Source organism: Alligator mississippiensis, chromosome 2 (assembly GCF_030867095.1).
Source record: "Alligator mississippiensis isolate rAllMis1 chromosome 2, rAllMis1, whole genome shotgun sequence".
Classification (NCBI taxonomy): domain Eukaryota; kingdom Metazoa; phylum Chordata; order Crocodylia; family Alligatoridae; genus Alligator; species Alligator mississippiensis.
In genome coordinates, this window is record NC_081825.1 from 27,564,758 (window position 1) to 27,587,376 (window position 22,619).

The window sequence follows — 22,619 nt, forward strand, 5'->3', positions numbered from 1 at the left end:
TTTTTAAGGGGGGGAAGACATTTGGGGTATGTAAAGAAGACACTAAAGATGCGATTTCCAGAAGCAGGGGAGTCACAAGATAAGAAATGTCCATTCTGAGTTTAGTAGACTTGCTGCCTTTGGGGTTTTTCTTGTGCGCCTTCAGTTCTCCCTTGAGGACTTTGCAGGCAGCAGTTAATGCTGTGAGAAACTTCTCTAACTTCTGAATGAGTATCCAGTTAGGAGTGGCGTATTTCCCACACAGGGGCTGCTCCCATTATTGGTAGATAAGATACTGAACTTTTCTGTTAGACTTTCGTAGCAGTCTTCTTTCTCATGTCCTTGTCATAAATGAGATTTTTTTTTTCAAGAATTATGCATAATTCCATCGCTGTAGCAAGGTCCTCCTTTGTACAGGTCTCACCAAGTAATCAGCAAATGAGCAGGTGTTCTATGGTCTGCACTTCACTGCACTCTCATATATGCGTGTAATTAGAGTAGCCCCAGTTGATCATGTTTGTTTTTGATCTTCCAGTTTGCATGCACAGGCAATTCAAGCATCACCATTTTGACCAGTCTGTATCAGCCACTCCGAGAAGGTCCTCCTGGGGTTCCAGGGCATCTAATTGTGCATAGTCTTTCCTCCTTTAATCTCAGTCATGACCTGTCAGCCATTGTGTCCAAGGATGCAGCATTGGTCATAAACAATTTTGTGCTCTAAGTCATTTGGTTACTTTTGTGTGACTATATAGTGGATGCCTGGGGTCTTCCATCTGCCATAATCTTTCATTTTGGCTCATTGTTTTTCTTCTGATATCAGTAGAGGTGCACTGGTACATCAGTCCCTATCGTATAAGCACCGATAAAAGGAAAATTGACTTTATCAGTAATCGGTTTTTTTTGGCTGATGTCGCTGATAATGTTACTGATAAATGCTGCATGCATACAGCATGCATGTGGCCAAAAGTGCAGCCAAGGAGCTTGGAGAGTAGTGTCCAGCTGGCAAGCCTGTGAGAGGGAAGGGGAGTGGGGGGGTGCAGATCAAGGCCCCCGCGGTGAGGGAGGGAGTGGGGCTGGGGCAGGAGCAGGCGCTGCAGCTAGGGCAGGGTAGGGCAGGGCACAAGATGGATCCAGTGACATGAGCGGGGAGAGGAGGGTGGCTTCTGTCACTGCGCACCCCCAGGGCGGGCATGGGGGGGTATGTACCCCTTGGATCTGTGCACAGGGTGAGGGTGGGCTGCCATTGCGGGCCGGGACCAGAGCTGCTCCAGCTTCTTCCTGGCAGCTGCGCTTGGGAAGGGCAGGGCAGGCAGTGGCAGCACTGGGAGGGAGGTTATGGGTGGGCTAGAGCTACCCCAAAATTTGCTGTAGCCACCCCTCCCAGTGCCTGCTCTGCCCCCACTGGGCCTGAACACAGTCACCGGAAAAAGGCTAGAGCAGCCCCAGCCTCATGCACAAATCCAGGGGGCACATGCTCCCCATTCTTCCCCCAGGGGTGCATACAGCTCCACTCCCTCCCTCACCACAGGGGCCTCGATCTGCACCCCTCTTCCCCCCCCCCCCCCCGTGTCCCTTCCCTCCCACAGACTTACCAACCAGACGCTGCAGCATTTATCAGTGACATTATCAGCAATTGGACTGGTATTAGCGGATATGGCTATAATTGCCATCAGTATCGGTTCAAAAAATCTTTATCAGTGCATGATATCAGGTGGTACAGTGCCAGCCAGTAAATACAGGCTGTCCTTTGGTGTTGGCTTTAGACATCCTGTTATTTCATGACAACTATTGTTTAGAATTGGGTCTAGTTTCTTGCCATGGACTGATCGTTCCCATTGCATACCCTATAATGGAGTAACATAAGGCAATGGGTTTGCTTCCCATTTTGAGATGACCTCTTTTGAAATATTTTGTTGTGGGATCTGGCTTTCCCTTTTGTCTTCTCTACATGTGCTTTGAAGATAAGTTTTTGGTCCAGTATAACCCCCAAGTACACAGGGTTCAGAGGATTAATCAGTGAGATTCCATCCCAGGTGATGTTTTATTTCCGCTTGGCTTCTCTGCATCTTGGTTGTGCTGGCATGAAGCTGGTTCTATTGTAATAATCTCAGTGTGCATGTCAGTCTGTTCTTGACAGTGGTTAAGTACTTCTCTTGCTATGTGATACATAGATCATTGGTGTATATGAAATTCCTCGTATTGCTCTGTATGAGTTGGTCATTGGTATATATATTAAAGATGCTGCCCTGTAGAAGGCCATTTCAATAGTGCATTTAATAGAAATTATAGATTTTTCTCTTGGAGTACATATGGTAGGGGAACATAAAGGACCGGGTGCACCAGGTTTAGAAATGTCTTTGTGCCATTTTGTAATGCTTTTGCGGGATACTTTTTTATATCTTTTCCAGAATAAAACACAGCTGAGTTCATTGACAGCATTACTCACCATAACAGCAGAGGAGAAGACCAAGGTAATCATAGATGACTGAGTATATATGATATAGTTATAAGATAAAGTGATTTTTGGGGACCAAGTTATATGTTTTATTTAGTCATTTTCTGTCATTGCCTTATGCTTTTACAGTACTTCCTGGATTCAAAGTTTTGCCAATCAGTTCAATCTCATTGTGACCTTTTACTGTGTATGCAGGTGAGTTTGTCCTTCTGTCATGCACAGCAGATAAACAAGAGATAGGGTGGCTCTTCATACTAAAGCACCAGAATTCCTAATGTAGAAGTGATAGCTGAGAAACTCTGGGCCTCGTTATATTTTTCTACCCAATTTTTCAAAGAAAAAATTGTCCAACCCCAGAGAATGGTGATAAGAAATATGTACATTAGGGCAGTGTCAAATTTCACCAGGTGTTTCGTTTTGAAGTTGTTTCAATGTGTTTCGAGCTTGAAACAGCAAAATCAAAATGAAACAAAAGCTTTCGAAACGGCTTCAAAACGAAACAAGGGGGCTCAAAACTTTTTGAGTTTTTAAGCTGGGCTTACTTGGCTTCAGCGCCAGTCCCAGCTGGCAGCAGCAGCCTCCTGGTATCCGGTGCACAGATCCGGGGGCCATGCTCCCCAAGAGGAGTCTGGCACAGCCCCGCAACCCTTCCAGGGGTGCAGGCCCCTGGATCTGCGCGCGGGATGACAGCATGCTGTTGCTGCCAGCTGGAACCAGTGGCAGCAGTAGTCTTCTCAGCACTTGGTACGGGCTGCATCCAGCGCCGGTCCCAACCAGCAGCAGCATCTTCCTGTCATCTGGCGTGCAGATCAGAGGCCTGTCTGCACCCCCAGGAGGTCTGCAGGGCTGTGCTGAACTCCTCCCAGTGTGCGGGCCCCCGATCTGTGTGCCGAATTGTAGCACCAATCTTCCTGGCAGGGTGGCAGCAGCAGCCTCCTGTCATCTGGCATGCAGATTGGGGGTCTGCACCCCCAGGAGGAGTCTGGTACAGGCCCACAGCCCTCCAGGGGGTGTGGGCCCCCGATCTGTGCGCCAGATGACAGGAGGCTGCTGCTGCCAGCTGGGACCGGCGCTGGGCACAGCCTGTGCTGAGCGCCGGGAAGATTGGTGCTGCTACTGGCAGCAGCAGTCTAGTGTCATCCTGCATGCAAATCTGGGGGCCCATACCCTTGGGAGGGCTGCGGGGCTGTGCCAGACTCCTCCCAGAGGTGCAGACCCTTGGATCTGTGTGCCGGATGACAGGAGGCTGCTGCCACTGCTGCCTCGGGCTAGCAGCAGTACCAGTCTTCCTGGCTCTGGGCGCAGGCTGTGCCCAGTGCCAGTTCCAGGAGGCAGCAGCAGCCTCCTGTCATCCGGCTCACAGATCGGGGCCCGTGCACCCGGAAGGGCTGTGGGGCTGTGCCAGACTCTGAGGGGGAACAGGCCCCTGGATCTGCGTGTTGGATGAGAGGAGGCTGCCCCTGCTGTCTCGGGCCTGCGGCAGCACCAATCTTCTCAGCCCTGGGCACAGCCTGCGCCCAGCACCGGTCCTAGGTGGCAGCAGTAGCATCCTATGATCAGCCATGCAGATCTAGGGTCCTGCACCCCAAGGAGTCTGGCACAGCCCTGCAGCCCTCCCAGGGGTGCAGGCCCCTGGATCTGCGGGTTGGATGACAGGAGGTTGCCACTTGCCACCATGTATCACAAGTTTTGCTTTGAACAGTTTGAAGTGCAGTTCCCCAGAAACCTCTGAATGTATCTCCTTGAAACTTGGCAGGCGTCATGCCCTTAGAAGGGGCTACCATCCGTGCAAGTTTAATCTGAATCAGGCAAGAAATGACAAAGTTTTAGGCATTTTCATGCTTTCCCATTATAGCCTATGGGCGAAATGTCAAAACAGTAAAACAGTTTCGATGAAATGAAATGGAACAGTGCTTTCGAAACAAAACAAAACTTGAAACGAAACACTGTCCCATCAAAATGGCGAAACGGAAGTCAGAACGAAAAGGTGCTGTTTCGCACAACCCCAGTGCACATCTGCTGTTGGCCTTATGCATCTTGACTAGGATTTTTTGTTTCTGGAGCGCATTCCAAAAGGGTGACGTCATTTTACATCTACTGAGGAATGCATTGCTCTTTTTGATGAGTCAAATATCCAGGGTGGGGACCTAGGCATTCTTCCTTCCAATATATGCTTTTTTGTCCTTGACTTGTGAAATACAAGCCTGCAAAGTAACATTGATTTCAGGAAGTAGTGCTTTTCTCCCATTACATTTTCATTAGACAACTCTCCACTCCATCTGACAGCTACCTTGCTAAAGTAAACTCTTTACCAAGCTCAGCACTCCCCTCACCTCGCTACCAATACCATTAACCATTCAGGCTGTTTCATTGCGGGGAACCTTTACTAAGTAGTAGTGATTAGGGTGGTGACACTGAGCGAGCACTGTGATTACTGGTGCTCACTCACAAAGAGGAAAATAGTTTATTTCACCCCAAAGCTACGTTGCTATGGTTGTATTATTTGTAGTTTAAAGGTCACATTGATAGGGCAGTTGCAGAACAAGGGAAAACTGAGAGGAAATATCAGAGACAGGTACTGCATAGAAAACAGCATAATTTGTGCAGCATTTAAGTAAATAGGAGCTGATTCCTTTGTGAAGGTAGAGTTATAGGATCTTCAAGGAAGGAAAACGCTGAGAATCAATGAGTTCTTGAGTAAGTCTATGCATTTTACCTGATATGACTTATAAGGGGAGGAGAATTACTAGCAAGTGCTTCTCTGCCTCAGATTTCACAAAACTGTAGAAAAAAGAATAACGGTATCTCTGGAACATTTAAAAAATATTGAAATTGTTTCTTTTACCATCTGTAAGTTTCGGTTTGAATTTCTGAGCAAGAACAAGTTAGTAGTTTTCACATTGCTTCACATTTTAAAAAGTTCCCAAAATGCTTAAATCCTAACATGCAATGGGGTTTAAAAACTTTTGAAGTGTTTTGAAAAATAGAAACACCTCCAAAAGTTTGTTAACAAGTTCAAACAACATAGTTTCTCCAACCTCATTCTTAATCTGAAAAATGGTGAACCATTTCAGCTGAGACCCGAGTTGCCAATGTAAGACTTTCTTTTTACAGACAATTTGCAAACTTTTTACTGACACTTTTTTTTAACTGTCAGTAAAAGACCAATTTTCTTGGATTGGTAACCCCATGTGACTACAGCCATGGTTTTACACCCTGTTGCACCCACCACAAGAGTCCTCTACTCACCCCATACCCTAAGGCCCCTGACCTCACCCTGCACCATGTGCATCCCCCTGGCCATCCCTCCAGCCTTACCCTGCCAGTTCTGCTGCCCCATCCTAGCATGGACCCCTGAAGAAGCCTACCTGTGACCTAGCAGTATTACAGGACAGGAAGCAGCAGCACCACATGGCTAGAGGGGGAGGGGCCTACAAAGCATGGAAAGAAGGTTTCCTGCAGAGTGCTACACTCCCACTCAGATACCAAGTGCCACTGCTCTAATCTGTGTGCTTCGACAAATTTCCAGCCGTCCAGCTTCTTTCTGAGAAGGATCTTCATAAAGCAACTGGAGCTTGATTGTTTTTACAAAATGCTTGAATTTATTTACAGACTTTAGAGACGGGCATTTTTAGCCTGCCTTTTTACTGTTTGTAAATTTACAGTAGGCAACCCTGATTGAGACTTTATGGAAAAAGAAAAATACAGCATGAGAGAGGTGAGCAGCACAGATGATTCTGTGTGGAACATTGGTGTAACAGGGTGGCACCAAGGCACCTACAAAAAATTTTTTGCCACCACTCTGTTTTGGAACAGTCAGCCTCACACTTGTCTGCCATGCCTTGTTGTATCAGTGAATTTTTAAATTGTGGGAGGCTACCCTGATTTTAGTGGTGCAAACTACCTTCATGGCCCTGGCCTTATGGAAGGCAGCACCACACATGGTTGCTGCCTTCCCTACACTGTGTCCCATGCCTTGCAGATGGCATTATAGTTGTCACGACTGGTTCATGTCACAATCTATACACTTCCTGAGCTGGGCTGCACTCCAGCTCATGGCTTCAACTGGGCCACACTTAGCTGTTACTCTCTTGTCACATCCGATATACTCTACTGTCTTATCTGGTTCTAGCCCCTACCGGGCCTCCTCATCACTCGGGTCTTCTTCAACTCGGCCATACTCTTTAACTCTGGTCCCTCACTCATTTTGGCCCCAGTGTCTCAACTCAGGACCCCTAGCTCTGCTCAGGCCCCTCTGCTCCATTCTCAGTTATGTTTAGACCTAATTCACTGCACACTGGCCTTGTTCTTTTGACTCAGGCTTTGCACTGGCCTGGCTTTGCCTACTCAGGCCCTCTTCATTTCACACTGGCCTGGCTTTGCCTACTCAGGCCCATATCCACTGAATGACTTGGCTCTAGTCTGCTCAGGCCTCTCCCCAGGCCTGGCTTTGGTTCACTTAGGCCTCTTCACTTCACCCTGGGGCATCTGGACCCTCATTTTTTCCATCAGGGGTATGCTTCCTAAGCCTTTACCCTCCATGGGGTAACCCACAAGGCAGTGGGGGCTGAGGCATTCCAGTGCCCTATCCTTGCCTTTCACTGGAGAGGTACAGATGTGGCATTTCCTGGGGGCTGCCCCACCATAGACAGTCCCGCCACAGCAACCATCTCTAGCAGAGTGCATTTTTTGGTCTTACCGAGAACGAACCATCAGGCCACCTTAATCTCACTGTATTTTCTCCTAGGCCTTCCTGGAGACATACTCCTCTCCCTTGGGCAGGCATCCTCAAGATCTCGGGCCCTAACTCCATCTCATCGTCTTCTTGGTCCAACTCCTCATTCCGGACCCTCATTCCTTAGCCCCACTCCTCAGGTGGCTCTCCAAGTCACCTGCACACAGGCTCTGATGACCCTGGCCTGCTATCTCTTGCTGGTGGACCCAATCCAGGGACCTTTGCCTATCCAGGCCTGGCCCCACTCCCTGGCCAGTTAAGACTTCAGGCTCTCTGCGACAATGGACACCCGTCACAGTGGGACTTATTTCCTTCATCCTTTTATTGAGCCCTGGCCCCTGGTAGGCCAATTGAGGTCTCTGACACCAGCACACATGGCCATCTGCCCTCTTTCATCCTGGGCCCTCCTCTCTGAGTCCTTCAAGTCACTCATTCTCTACTAGGCTTGAAACCCTACCATGTTCTTATCCTCTGTACTTGTCAGGTACAATTTGACTGGGTGCTCCACCTCCTGTGCCCTGGCTCCACCTCCTTTGTACAGTCACCTTCTATAGCCTGATGACCTAGCCATGCTTTTGGCCTCTCTCTCCCAGGGTCACTGGTCTTCTTTCCCTCAGACCAATCTCTCAGTCTCACAGCTAGGCTGGAGCCCCCACTCTGGGTACATAGAAGCCTCCACATCCCCAGTAGTTCTTACCCTGTCCCTAAATGGTAGAGATGGCCTTCCAGAGACTAGAGGTCTGTGATAGGTGGGGCCTGGGATTTGGAGTTGGAGGGATGAAGGAAGCCAAGGCTCACTAAGAAATGGAATCCAAGAGAATTAGGACTGACCTGGTGGGGATACTGGGATTAGAAGCAGGGATGTGGAAGAGATGAGGGAAGTTTGGAAGGAATGGGATAGGAGTCAAGTTTGGGAGAAATAGGATTTTTGACTATTAGATGCATTCCACTTTAAGGTCTAGATTGGAACATTCCTGAGCTATTCTTCAGTTATCAGACACTATTTGTGAAACCCTCTGGCAAAGCATGCACCTCTTCTTTTAGTGGCAGTCCTCATCGAGGATGGCAAACTGTCACTGCTGCCAGTTACTCCATCCACTCAAATGGCAGAAATTTGTGAGGGGTCTGAAAGTTACATCTCTGCTGATGAACCAGATAGGTGACAATATGTTGCCACTGGATAGTATTTCTGTTTTTTCTCCATTTTTAAACTTAGAACATAACACACACATTAAAGCCACATTAAAGAAACATTATGTTGTAAAGCCAAACATTCAAAGGTTAGGAAATGGCAGAATTAGACTGTCTGAACTTTGTTTGAACAATGTTTGTTAGTAGAACAGAAATAGAAATAGTCCAGAAGTGGGCCACAAAATGCCTGAGGATACAAAAAGGATTTTGTAAATGGGGAGAGGGAACATATTAGAGAATACAGAGGTCACAAAGATGGGGCAACTAAATGAGGTGTGAACACCATATACTAAATGATGACTGGTGTAACAGAAGTACAAGAGGAGCTCCTATTTGCTAGGGTGTGGTGGTGTAACAGGAAAGGTGTCTTGCTGCGACTCCAGATTGAATTCAGTTTCTGCTCTGGGCTCTCGTTGAAGGCTGCCCCCGGTATCCCAGCTGTAAGTGGGTACCTAGTCATCTGGTCTGGTGAGTTAGAGGTAGCTTGATATGATGGCAGCCTTGTCACTTCCATGCCTTCTGTGGCTATATTGTGGTGTGACTTAACCATATTAGTCTAATCAGTTGCTTGGCTTGGGAAGACCTTTTCATTTGACTTTGGATGGCTTGTTTTTAGATCACGATGGGCACATCTACACATGCCCTTATGGCATCATTGTTACTGCACCATCATTTAGTAATTCCTTTTGGAAGTACTACTAAATTGTGGCAGTAACAGCCTGTACTGCACCGTGCCAGCAGCGCACAGTTATTTTTAGCCACTATGTCACTGTAGCAGTGCGCTATAGCAAGGGAGCCCATTGCTATGGTGACATGGCTGTGGCATCATGGTTTGTGCCCTGCAGTGCTACGTCACCATAGTGCGTTGCTACAGCGACATAGTATCTTGTGTAGACACACCCAGGGAGATCTGAAAAACAAGCCATTTTTTTAACAAAGTTGTTCAGCTATGTGTGAGTTGTTATATGCACATTTGTGATGGCAAGTTAAGGGAAAGGTGTGTGTTGTATGCTACTGTTTTAGTTTTGTATATTTATAAACTAAACTAAACTCAAAAATTGCTAAATGAGTTTTGTTTCCTGCATAGGAAAGGTGAGTTGTATTGCATTTCATGTTTACCTGTAGCTGTTGCCAAGCTCCTATTCTAGTTATTTATGTTTGATGTTGCTCCAGTGCATTTGCATGATCATGCCAAAAGCCTTATATTATCTGGTCATTAATATGTCATTTAGGACAAGAATGGTAGCGCATTAATCCTGTAGTCATGATAATACTGTGTTTTAATTTAGCCTCAGAGCTGTCAACCATCAAATGGTTTGATTGCTTACTTGACTGGCATGCCATTCTTTAAGGATTTACTATTTTTTTTTCTCTTTTGCTTCACTGGAATAAAATGCTTGGCAGCCTATAATATGGTAATTTTTATGATCCAGAAAAAAAATGTGAGTATTGCTTGTCTTAGTGACAGTGCAAATACCTTGCAGCTCTGCTCATCAGGTCTGTGAAAGTTGCATGCCTCTGCTTCCTATTGAAAAATTGTAATGCTGAAATAAAAGGCTGTTTGTAGGGAAAAGTATAAACAGAAGGTTCTTCTGTCATATATATTCCAGTGTGGGAAGAATGATAAAAATTGCATCCATATAGCCAGCTTTCTGAAAGATTCAGCTCGTACTGCTTGTATTCAGGCCAATCGGAGTGTAGTATCTCTAAAAACATACTAAGGGTACTTCTGCACTTTGACAGTATCAAAATAAATTAAACACTTAGACCTCAGAACCTTTATATGGAGTTTGCCACTTTGTACCTCAGTTTAGTTTCTGCAGCTAAATTGGTAGATCTGTGAATAGCTTGGAGGAGTTTGCTGGGGGATGTTTTGGGTGGGTAATTAGCTGTTCATGGAAGTTAAATGACAAGAAAAAGCTGCTAGACATTAATTATATTATTAATTATTAATGAAATGAATAACTGAATGTGTATTCTTTTTTCATTTAATTCTTGCAGACATTGACAGGCATTTAAAAAGATTTGGGACGTAGTCTGTCTTTTTACATAATTTACCATTTAATTCATTCACTACTAATTTATGTAAAGTGAGCTTCCCTACTCTGCATGTTTCATTATTGTAGAGTAAGTATGATTGAAAATAATACTCACTTCTGTCAATTAGCTCAGTTGTCAGTCAAGAGCTTCTCATACACAATTCTGTCAATTAAGCCATGGGACCTGCTTTTTACATCTCTTAAAGTGGCAAATAATGGCCTATTTAACCATTTAAGTATCCTCTAAATACAAAGGAACAGCTAGATCAGAACAGAAGCAGGTTGTTTCAGTTTCTTGGGTTGGATTTTTCTTTACTTTTCTTAGCGAATTGAATCATACTTTAGAAATACGTTAAACAGCTAAAATTTGCATGTTCTGATAGCAACATGGAAGCAATGATATTATTAATTATGTAGCTCACAACTGCGCAGTTATTCAGATAATAGCAGCTGCTGCTTTCATCTCTGTAAAGGCTTATACAGCCAAATCCTGGAGTTAACATGACTATTCAGTGAGATAAATTTTCAGTATTTGGCTCAAGAATAAAAGAAGGGTCCAAATTCTGCTTTGTTATGCTGAATTCAGTGAATTCCAAAATGCATGTTCTGGAGGAAGTCAGATGAACATAATGGTACCTCTGGAAGAGAAAAATCTATGGAGAAACAAAGAGAATTTTTGAAAATGTAGTTAAAATCATGGTAATATTAACTTAGTACTCAGTGATTCCATATTTTTACAAAGGCTTTTAAAGTAACACACCATGTAGTTTACAGCTGTAATCTTTATATCTCATTTTTATTTGTATTTGGTAAAATGAAGGTTCACTATTTCTTTCTTTGGTTTCCAGATTTTGTATAGTTATGGGATACATGTTTCAAGCTTCTTCATTGCTTTTGCTATGTCGCTTGTTTTGACATGTGCTATTTTTTATGCTGTCCATCGAACAAGAATATTGAAATGGAGTTTTTTACACAAAAAACAGGTGAGTCAGTTTTTCATAATAAAATATATCTTCTAGTTTTCTCAAAATGGTAAATAATGCAGATTATTTTTTCAAGAGTTAGCAGTGACAAATACATTAAAAGGTGTTGGATCAGATTCTCGGGAATGTACATCTTGCTTACTTCACTGGCATTGTTTTTTGGTGTGGTCAGCCTTGAATTGAAGCCTAGGACTAGCCAGTCTCACTTATTTTGTTGTGAAGGTGTTCATCCCTAGCTACAGTAGTTTCCAAATTGTGCTGAAAACCATATACATTTAAAATGTGATAATGAACACATTTTAAAATGTGACCTTTTCTCCTAATATAGACACTTAGGATGAGATTGAATATTACAGTTAGATCATGTTAAGAGCACTTAAAGCTTGAATGATCACACATTAAGACTCTAACTAGTGCTAAGTGCTCTGCAGATGTTTAAAGTTATGTCACTTGATAAGGATAACGAGGATTATCTTTGAGCTGGGCTACCTAGCTTAAGTTAAGTTAACTTTTGGGTACTTACCTGAGATAAAATCACCAATATATAATCCTTCAATATCTCAGGAGGCAGTGCTTCCAGGTGGACTAGTTATCAGCCAGGATTCTACAGCTCTGGACTGACAGCTGAGAACAGCCAGGCAACAGGTGGGTGGAGATGGGGAGGGAAAAGGGGTAAAGAGGGGAATAGAAGCCAGGTGTGCAGTATTGGAGTAGGGAGAAATGGAAGGGGAAGTGGGGGAATGAAGAGGGGATGAGCTGTTGCCCCATATGCCCCCCTTATCTTGCAGAAAAGCAGCAGAGGCACTGACATTCTTCTGTTCGGTAGCACAGCGATTTCAAATGCAAATTCAAACCCTTCCTTTTCTTGCTATGGAACATGGACTTGAGACCAGGTCTCTCGTCTCTGAAGAGTGCTGTAGCAACCAGGTCAGAGACTATGGTGAAGGGGGTGTTAGCTACTCTCTCTTACTGAAGTTCTTCTACTTTGTAAAAACTAAACTAAACTTTAAAAAATTCAATATTCATTGGGGTACAAAGAATGAAATAACATTATAGCCTGATAGTTGAGTCACTTTCACCCCAGTTCTAATCTCTGATCCAATGATCATTTGAATATATTTACAAAAAAGAACACCTACCACAGGGAAGTTTGAGAGAAATGCACCCTAAAATGGCTCCAAGATTAGGGCACTTTCAAAGATGGAAGATCAATCCATCTCTAAATCAGTCAGGTACGTTCTCTAACCACTGAACTTTAGGTAAAAGAGGATAACATTTTCTCTTCATTTGTGAGAGAGTGTCTCATGAGTGTCTTGAATTGCTGGTCCTTGGGGCTTCTCCTCCTCTTTACACCCCATCCATACTTTAATGACAGTGTCCCTGATCAGGCAGCCAAGCAAACTAAAGATGAGCTGTATCTTTAAATAAACAAAGTTCTCTTCCCCCTCTGGATAAACAAACCCCCAAACGGGGGCTCTCACCACCCTGCTTCTGAGAGCTCCAGGTTCAGTCTTGATCTCCCTGGTGGGAATACCCACTGGTTTGGAGCTCACAGGTGAGATTAGTGGGCTACCCATTTTGAGAATGAGCAATACACCGCTAAGTGCTGTCAAGACTTGAAGAGCTCTGATAGAAGTTTAGGTGCCTAGGGAATTTAGGTGGGTACATAAGAACATTAGAAGCCCTGTACTAGGTCAGAGCAATAGTCTATCTAGCCCACTATCTTGTGGGTGCTTTAGAGGGAGTGGATCAGTGGCATACTGTGGGTCTATGGCACCTGGGGGCCAATGCCTGAATTTGCGCCACCTCCTACCCCTGCCCCCTCCCCGGATGATCTGAGCAGGGTGTGGAGCCCCTTCTCCTGCCCCACGGCACTTCTGTGGGGAAATTGATATCACGGCACGCCAGGGGAGGGACAGCAGGTGGAATTTCCGGCCATGACAGGTAAAGAAACATACAACCACCCAGGTGGGAGGGTGGGTCACACACCAAATGCAGGAGGCATTTAAATCAGTCTTGCATTAATTTCAGTGGGTTACTTGTAACAGGGAGCCTGAGAGTCCTGTTACTGAGGAGGGAGAAACACAGCTGAAACGGCCACTGTGTAAGCAAACAAGCAGCCAAGGTAAGGGCTGCAGACCATAAACATTAAGGGAGCAGCCACCAAAGTGATCAGTGATTTAATTCTACTGTATCCTTTTTGACCTGTGGAGACCAGAACTGCACAAAGTATTCAAGATGTGGGAGCACCATAGATTTGTATAGTGGAATGATGGTGATTTCTGTTTTGTTTTCAATTTCCTTCTTAATGATACCCAGCAGTTTATTAGCTTTTTTTGGTCATTGCTTGCACTGAGCTGATGATTTTAGAGAACTATTTACAATGACTCCAAGGTCTCTTTCCTGGGTTGTAACATACATTCATAATCCAACATTGTATATGTATTATTGAAGTCATTTTCCCCCATATCCTTTACCTTGCACTTGTTGAAAATGTGATACTGCAAATCAGGCAGCAGTGAATGGTGCCTGCATGTTTGGCTTAGGCTCCAAGGAGAGCTGTGAATTTAATTTCTTCTTGACTGACCTACTGATAGATATTTTTTTTTTTACTTTTCCCTGGTTTTGCTGAATGTCTAAGGGCAGTGATTATTGAAAGGCTTTTGGCATAAGTAAGGTAGATCCTTTGTTGGTGGTGTTTTGTGTGTAACAGGCTGGCAAGCTGCAAAGTATTTTTCACACTTCAGGTTTCAAATCCAGCAAAATCTTTCTTGGAGTGAATGTAACACTGCAAATCTGGAGCAGGTTAGTGAGGCACCACATAGGGATAGGTTCAGATCATCTGGTTGGAAAACAGATTTATTCAGCTGCCCAAGGGACTCTTCTTGTTTTGGTTGCTGTACTTCATGATTTCCTCAATCTTGTTCAGTGTAGTCTGAGAATTACTGAGCTATAGGAATTTCTGAAGGAATAGGGACTAGCCAAATACCACTCTGCAATTGAAGAGGGCGACACAGAAGAAAGGAAGACTTGAACTGCAAGAGAACCATTGTGGGAAGAGTATGTGATTATAGACTCCTGTTCTTGAGTCACACTTCAGAGGCTGAAAGAGCTTAGCTGATTATGATCTGTTTTCTGAATATCTACATGTAGTTGGATACACACAGATATGCAAAATGTGTCTTTTGTCTAAATTAAAATGGCTCTGGATTTCGCATCTTATTGTTGGACCACCACTCTTAAAGGCGAACAGCAAAGTACAAAAACCCCACATGATCAACTTTTACTTCTTTGTGACATACAAAGAATATTTTGAACAGTTTTAAAACAACCTTTTAGGCAGGGGTGCCACAAATTATCCCTGCATTCTTCCCAAGTTTCACTCGGATTCCCTTCCCTTGCATGAACAGGTGGTTTTCTTTCTGCTTCCTATCCTGTGTTGCCTGCCTGATCTGGCATTCTTGCTTTTTTTCTGCCTGTCCCATCTGCCACTGTGCTACCTATCCCTTCCCCAGTCTGACATGGAGCCTCCCCATGCTACTTTGGTGGTATGCATGCTGCAGGATGGCCAAGCCTGTTCTTGAAAGTTGATTTGTGGCACCTTTTTATTTAAAAAAGGTAAAATAAAAATGAACATGTCATGTTCTCTATTCCCTTCACTTTGCTCAGGGAAGTTCTTTGAGGACCTGATTAGTAGTTCTAGAAGGCTTTAGTCTGATCTATACTTTGCCATCCTGTATGAGAAGAGATGAACTGTTAGCTTGCGGCCTAAGGTCCACTTTGAAGTTTACTCTCCACCCTTTAGGGTAAGCCTTTACAAAAAAAAAAAAAACAAAACTGTGCCCCCAATCATTTTTACATGAAAAATACTGTCAAAGGGATGTAAGTTATAAACATAGTTACTACTTTTTAAATTAATCTTTTAAAAATATTTTTAATTCTTTCTTCCTTGCCTTGTGGTTTTTTACTGGGAAAGATTTACAAATAATAGAGAGAGGAAGATGAGTTTCTTATTAAGTGTATAATAAATGCTGTGTTTATTGTAAAATGTTTTTTCTAGGAAAAAGTAAGTTTCCATATTTTTGTGTGTGCAATGTGTTGTGAAAAAAAACTGGCTCTATTAATCTTTTTGGTCAAAGATTATTTCTTCAAATCACTGCAAGTGAAAGTAGCTCACTCAAGAGAGGCTGAGGGAAACTAATAATGAAATAAAAATGTAGCAGACTACACCTGATATTGAGGTTTTCATCTATAGTGTCTTTATTAATCCTTAACCTCAAGGGAATCCATATATGCTGTATACTGGCTGAGTCACTCATTTTTATAGAATAAATGTTTCATTTTGTTCTGCTAGGTAATGCTGTAGCCCTGAGCAAATCTAAAATGTGTGGTATATACTGTATTACAAATAATAAAATGGATTTAGAGATTTGAAGTGGGAGAAGTAATTTCTTTAAGAGGCTGATCCAAAGCCCACTAAAGCCAAGGGGAACAACTGTAATGACTTCAGCAGACTTTTCATTATCATCATTTCCATTTCTTCTCAGTTATATAATCAAATCATAGGACACAAGCAAACTCCTGTTGAAGCAAAGGTATACTTGATCCTACCCACTTCAGTGCAGAAGTGGAGCGGGCAGGTGGGCTGGGTTACATGCTAAGATCTTGTTCCAATCTACATTCTTATCATAAATTCTATGTATGTTAATAATAATGAATTAGGTTTGAATTTCATTGTGGATACACAGTGTGGATCTAACAGCTCTTTTTGTGCATGTCTAGGAAATACAGCATGATTCAAATCAAGATCACAAACTGGAACATTCACCATTTCATTCAGGAGACATCTTTAATGAAGATAATCTGAATGATCAAATTATTGATATACTGTCTTTTGAAGAGACTGGAAAGATGCTTCAAGCTTTAGAAGAGTAAGAATTCACAGTTCTCACGTTACATTTTATCACAAGGGTGGGCAAAATACAGCCTTCAGGCTGAATACAGCCTGCCAAGGGATTTGATCCAGCCCACGGTGGGTCCTTTAGCCCTGCCTGATCCAGGCATAGGGGACAGCCTGGGCCATGACATAACTGGCCTGTCCCACTGGTCCCATGTGCACAGTGGGGTGTGGGGAGTACAGTTGCTAGACTGGGTTTCCTGGCAGCCCCGTGGTGCAGCTCACTCTGGCCTACTGCCGCTGCCAGTCCACCCCACACCCACTATTGAGGGTGCCAGACAGAGCTGATGGGCAGGTGGGGCTACCAAGGAGACTGGCCCACCCCCGCAGACAGGGTGCACTCAGACAGGCAGATGGGATAGGGCCATGGGCAGGTGGGGAGCCATGTCTGGGACAGGTGATGGCCGGAGTTGGGACTGGGATCACAGGGTGGTGACTGTGGCCAGGGCCTGGAGTAGTGCCACGATTCACCACCAGGATATCCATGCCCGCAAAACCGGCGCCCATCACAAGGACATGTGGGGAGTGGATCACAACTGCCCCAGGCCCCAGCCCTGTGCTGTCACCACCCTGCAATCCTGGCTGCACCTGCCATTATGCTCCTGGACACCCACCCACCTGCAGTCCCATCCCATCCTCCCAGCTAAGCACACTCTGCCTGAGCAGGTCCCAGCACAGTCTCAATGGAGACCCTCCCCCCCCCCCCCCCCCCCAAGTCCATCCAGCACCCCCAGCGGTGGGTGTGGGGTGGATGGCACAGGGCCAGATAGGACCAATGCCACCCCCCCCACACTGTGTCAGACCAGGTCAGCACCACCCTCCACCCCTCCAACAGCTCACCGAAACTCCTTAAGTGGCCTTCCAGCCCAAATAATTGCCCACCCCTGCTTTATCAGCAAAACCTCTTGGACGCGTGTTTTTGAATATCTGTTCCTTAATTCTCTCAGACAAATTTTGTTAAGTATGTCTATATTAGCTAAGGCTGTTGAAACTTTCATTAAGTAGTCAACCACATGAAATAATGCAGTCATATTTTAGAGTACTTTTCAAGAAGAAATTGTTGCTTTATCTAGATCTCAGGCACATTAGTTTTCCAAATTGGATCAACTTGGAGTTTACTAAAAGAATAGATCTGAAGCTCCTGCCTTTAGTTCCTTGAATATACAGTATTTATCATAAACAGACACTTTTGCAAGGGGAAGAAAGTGTTGTAGAGAGTATATTTTATTATGACTGAACACACTTTGCTTTCAAAACAACCTGGCCTTTATCATATGTAGAAAAAGGGTCCCCACCAGGTGCATCTTTTATTGTGCTGCAGGATTTCTTGGCTTTTTTCCATAGTGCCTTTCATGGCCTTTGTGTGCTTTGATATACCTGGATCAGAACCTAGAGAATGACAATTTGCAGTACTGAAAAGAAAATATTATCTAGATGGTATCAGAAAAGCCTCTGGACAGAAGCTAGAAATGTTGCCTATTTTGTTGAAAGGCAAGTCAAGATTGTATGACAGACAATGAAGCTAGTAAATGTCATCTATTTATCCATCAGAATTTGAAGAAATGTTTGATGTGAAAACAGAGTGGATTTTGTTTGTTCAATCTCATGATTATCTTCCTGAAAATCAAGTAATCATTTGCAAGTAGTTTACTCTTAGTTTACTACAAATGCAATAACAGCATGTAGAACCTGAAAGCAAAGTTATGGGAGCACTGGAGTGTGTGCTCACTTTCTAGTTTTGGTTTTCCTGGAAAGTAGCAGATTCTAATGAACAGCTAAATTTTTTTGATTAAAAGGAGGAAGTTCAATAAATTGAATATAGTCTTCTGAAATGTAGTGATAATATTGGTACTTATTCCTGTTTATTTCTGAGCAGTCTTTGCTGTTGTAGCTGATATAGCTGCTATAAACTATAACAGCAAAGACCCATTTTTTTTCCCCCTAGAACATAGCTGTTTGGTTCTTAAGAATTGCAGGATTAAATAAATACCCTTTTACTTCATTGTAGTGTTAGTTTATTTGTTGGGGATAAGAAAGAGGATTACTTTGTCTGGAGGGGCGGGGGGAGAGGGGAAAATGGTTGTATTTTCACACATACAACCCACACCTCTTTTCCAAAAATGTGCTGCTGGGAATTGGGGTGTACTTTTTAAGCAAGGAAATATAATAATATTAGCTTCTGCAGAATGTGACTAGGTGGTGGGGGGGGGGGGGGGGAAGAGGCAAGGCATAGGGTGGTAAGAGGACATTGCAGTGAGTGCTGTGAAGAAATCCTCTTCTCTCTATCTAAGAACGGCATTCCCCCCCCCCCCCCCCCATTGTGCCTTTGTCTTAAGTTTCCGGCGAGGGAGTCTGTGGAACCAATTTGATAACTGTGGTCACTCCACCGAGGACTGATTACCACTTTTAAAATGATTGGTTTGCATCAGCAGGGTTCAAATAATGCCCATTTTTGGTTGGAATCAGGTGACGAGGTCAGAAAAGTTAAAGGGTCAGTGTGACAGCAGCACGCCACCGTCACGGATGCAAGGAGAGGCGAGGAAAGGCTGCGAGGCAGACAGAACCCTAGAGGGGGGTAACTTACCTCTGGGAGACCCAGCAGTGCCAGAGCCAAGACCGCGGTGCTGCCGCAACTACAGCCACGTGAGCTGGCATTACGCCGGCTATTTAAGCAACTGTTCCCAGTAAGGGAGACAGCTGTGCCAATCGCAGTGGCCGATATGGCCGCTGCGGTAAAGTTTAAAATCCCCAACAGCACCCGCAGGGAAGGGGAGCCAGTGAGAGAGAGAGAGAGAGAGAGAGAGAGAGAGCGCGCGAGCAGGCAGCACGTCTGGCGTGCTGAGGCTCCTGCTGGGGAAAGGCACCAGCTAGGCTGTGCCGTACCAGCACAACAGGCAGAAGCCTCTAAACCGCTAGCAGAGGAAAGCAAGAGAAAACTTCTGACCTTGCAACAGATAGCGAGAAGGGAGAGGCCAGTACTTCCCTTGAGAGAAGGAAAGCAAGGGGAATGACAAGGCACCCTGCGTTTGCCAGCACTGCCCCTAGGAGAAATAGAGCCGGGGACAGGCGCAGAATCCCCTGGAATCCACTGGGTAAGGGAAGGCAGCTCTGGGAGCTGCCCTACCCAAGGGGAATATTATTTCTAGGGAAGTTAGGAAGGAAGGACGCAAAGAAATATTAGAAGAGCCAGGGAGACAAGAGGACGGGCTGGCAGAGCTGTACAGCTGGGTCCGAGTCCCTGCATTGGTGAAGCCGACGGCGGTCAAGCCTGCAGAGGACCGAAGGTCACCATCCCACCAGCACGTGATCGGTTGGCGAGTGGATGGGGTGTAGGGGTGGCGGAGCCCTGCGGAACATCGTAGGCAACAGCTGTGAGTACACCCATGTCGGGGAACCCCTCTAGTAAGAACTCCACTGGAACCCTCTCACAATAATGTATCAGCAAAGTTGAGGCAGGCGGGACAAGGGGAGGAGCTACCTCATCGACTGGTGGCACTAGCCATAAGACCTCTGACATCACAGTCAGGCCACCTGGTCTCAGGGAAACTGCTCCTCGGGCAGTCATTTTGGAAACACACAGAAGCATGGGGGACAGAGAGAGGAGGATTTCTTTACAAGCACCATGTACGGCAGTAATAGCTGCCGGCTGTGGATAGTAGGAGGCTGTCCCTCAGAGGCTTGAGCTGCAGACGCTGCTATTGGCTTGGCTGTATATTTAAAACAGAGGCAAGCCCAGAGTGCTGGACAAGCAGCATCACCTGAATTAGCTGGGTGTTCTCTCAACTGAATTTGCAGGTGATGCTGGCCAGGATCAGGCTCTCAGCTGCCAAGGCAGGTACTGCTGGTTGCCCACCCAGCTCAGTTTGAGAAGAGAAGAGGGGCCAGGAAGTCTGGCTTGGTGAGCAGCACCTGTAGCATCCTGCAGTTAGGAGGTTAACAGAGTAGCCATAAAGTTTTGTTCTCCCCTTACTACAGTTGCTTTCATTTCCCTTGGGAAAATATCTTACAAAGCAGTATTTTCACAGAAATATCTTTTTTTCTTTATTCTGCCTGTTGAAAACAAGATGCACATCTGCTTATTTGGAGGTGTATTATATGTGAGAAAATACGGTATTTAATGGTTGATTTGCATCTAACATATGCAGTAGCTGAGAAGGGTACAGATGCTTGCAATCCCCTTCAACAGGATTGTTTATATATCTGGACTTGCACAATGGCATTAAAACCTCAGCTTGTCTTGGAGAATATACATTTTTAGACAGTCTTCATTTTAAAAACAAGCCTTTGTCATACTTTTAACAGCTTTCCTTACAAATTATTTTCCTTTTCTCCTGTTCATCAGTCATGTTTCTTTCAGTCCCATTTATCTTTCCTTTCCCCAGCCCTTTCCCTCAGCTGACAGTTTGAATTTCTATAATTGCTTTTAATGTTTATTATCATAATATGAACAAGCTTTCTGCGGCAGTAGTAGAATTTGTATACAGAACACCTATAATCTAGTGAAGCTTCAAGGGAGGTCTTCTAAAAAAAAAATCTTTATGGCAGGCTGTTTTGAGAGCTGTTTAGTCACGGGGCAGGATATGTGTGAAAAATGTTAAATGCGTAAGGGCTAAATCCTCTTTCCCCTTCACACACCTTAGCGGTGCGGGCTAAGCTTTGCTCAGATTGCTCTGCAACTCTTCCCTTGCAGCTAGCTGACTGTCTTGCATTTAATATTCATTTGATAAACACCATTAGGGAGAAGAGGCTTAGGCTGGAACCTAGGGCCTCTTCCCTTCCAGAGAAGCATCCATCTAATTGACATGCACTCCCTCTGGTATGCTCTGCTTCTAGCCTCAGATATCTTTCCCACTGGACTACCCAGTGACCAGCTTCAGATGGAAGTTCCTCTAGGCACAGTCTGCCCTGTTGCCTGGTCACTGGAATTCTTTGCTGAGAACCAGCAGTCACAGGTTCAAAATCCCCATAGGTGAGGAGACCGAGAATCCAAGTCTCCCTGGGCAAGTGCCCTATTCACCATGGTATTGGGCTAAATAATGGCAGAGTCCTTCTCTTCTGGTGTCAGATACCCACTAGTTTTGATTTTGCTGCAACTAAAGTTTTGGGGCATGCTCAGATTTACATGCATGCCTAGGCAATTCTGTTCTCTTCAGGCAGCTATGTGACCATTGTACAGCCCATTGAACATGCACAGTAGGAAAGCAGGATGTGAGCTTAGCTACACTGAATCCCAAACTGTGCAAAAGTACCAGAAACTACAGCTACGTTAGTGCCACTTCGACACGTGAAGGGGAAGTATGTTCTATCTGTAAGTGATCTGGCTTCCATAGTCGGTTTGTTGAGCTGGCAATTTGCTTTAAAACAGAAATGCAAAACAATGACCTGTCCCTCTGAAGTGTTCAAACAAGAAAAGAAGGTTTTTTTTTCCAGCTCTAAAATAGAGAAAACAGTCTGTATGGGCTTGAAGAACAGCAATGGAAAGGCCTGCTTTTCCTTGGTTACTGCATTATTCCCCCTTCCAGGCTGCAGTCATGCCTGCATACACACACAGCCAGTGGCATGACAGAGTTAGCACCCAGGGCAAACCTAGAAGGGGGAACAATGCAGTAACCAAGGAAAAGCAGGCTTTGGCACTGACCCAGCCCCCTGTGCTACCTCTGGGTCTGATCTGATTCATATAGGGCACAGGAGAGTGAGGGGGTGTGGGTTGGTGTGCAGTTCTAAGGGCTGGGTCACACGGGTTCTGCAAGTGGGGTGGGGATGCACAGGTTCTGAGAGTGGGGACAGGGGAACAGGAGCTTTACCCATGCTGGCACTCCTAAACAGTCCTGACTGAGATGCTGTTGCGGCTGCAACACATGCTCTGCCTGCCTTAGCTGTTGCTTTTAAAGCAGGAGCTGTTTTGGAATTCCCAGCATGGCAATGCTGCCAGGGTGTAGACTCCATGGGGGTAGGGTGGCGATTTTGGTACCTGTGACAGGTTGCCCTCCCCAGCGCCATCTTCCTGGTCATCCACGCCTTTCGTGGGGCACCCTTGGAGCCCTCTTGGAATTCTGCTGTCCTGCTCTAATCTCTCCTGCCATGTCTTGATGGAATTATTATGAGAGCAGGAGACTGCCTATTATAATGGGTATGTTGGGGTCTCTCCCAGGATGGCCTGACCCCTTTTTCTCTTGCTAGGCCTTCCCATCCAAACCCACCAAACAGGGTTTGACTCCGAGGCTCCAGCTTTTCCTTCCAGTGCCTGGAGGCTCATGGCCCCCTTTTCTACTCACTTCTG

The 22,619-nt window shown here is 45.0% G+C and overlaps 1 protein-coding gene across 3 annotated transcripts in view; it reads left to right on the plus strand.

Annotated features, from left to right (window-relative positions):
- Window positions 1–22,619, plus strand: part of EVC2 (EvC ciliary complex subunit 2) — a 174,026-nt gene that overhangs the window by 46,019 nt on the left and 105,388 nt on the right. For all 3 annotated transcript variants that reach the window (XM_059721568.1, XM_059721567.1, XM_059721569.1), the window contains 3 exons: window positions 2,388–2,450; window positions 11,248–11,382; window positions 16,165–16,313. In XM_059721568.1, the coding sequence (XP_059577551.1) occupies window positions 2,388–2,450; window positions 11,248–11,382; window positions 16,165–16,313 (347 nt within the window). The remainder of the gene's footprint in view (window positions 1–2,387; window positions 2,451–11,247; window positions 11,383–16,164; window positions 16,314–22,619) is intronic.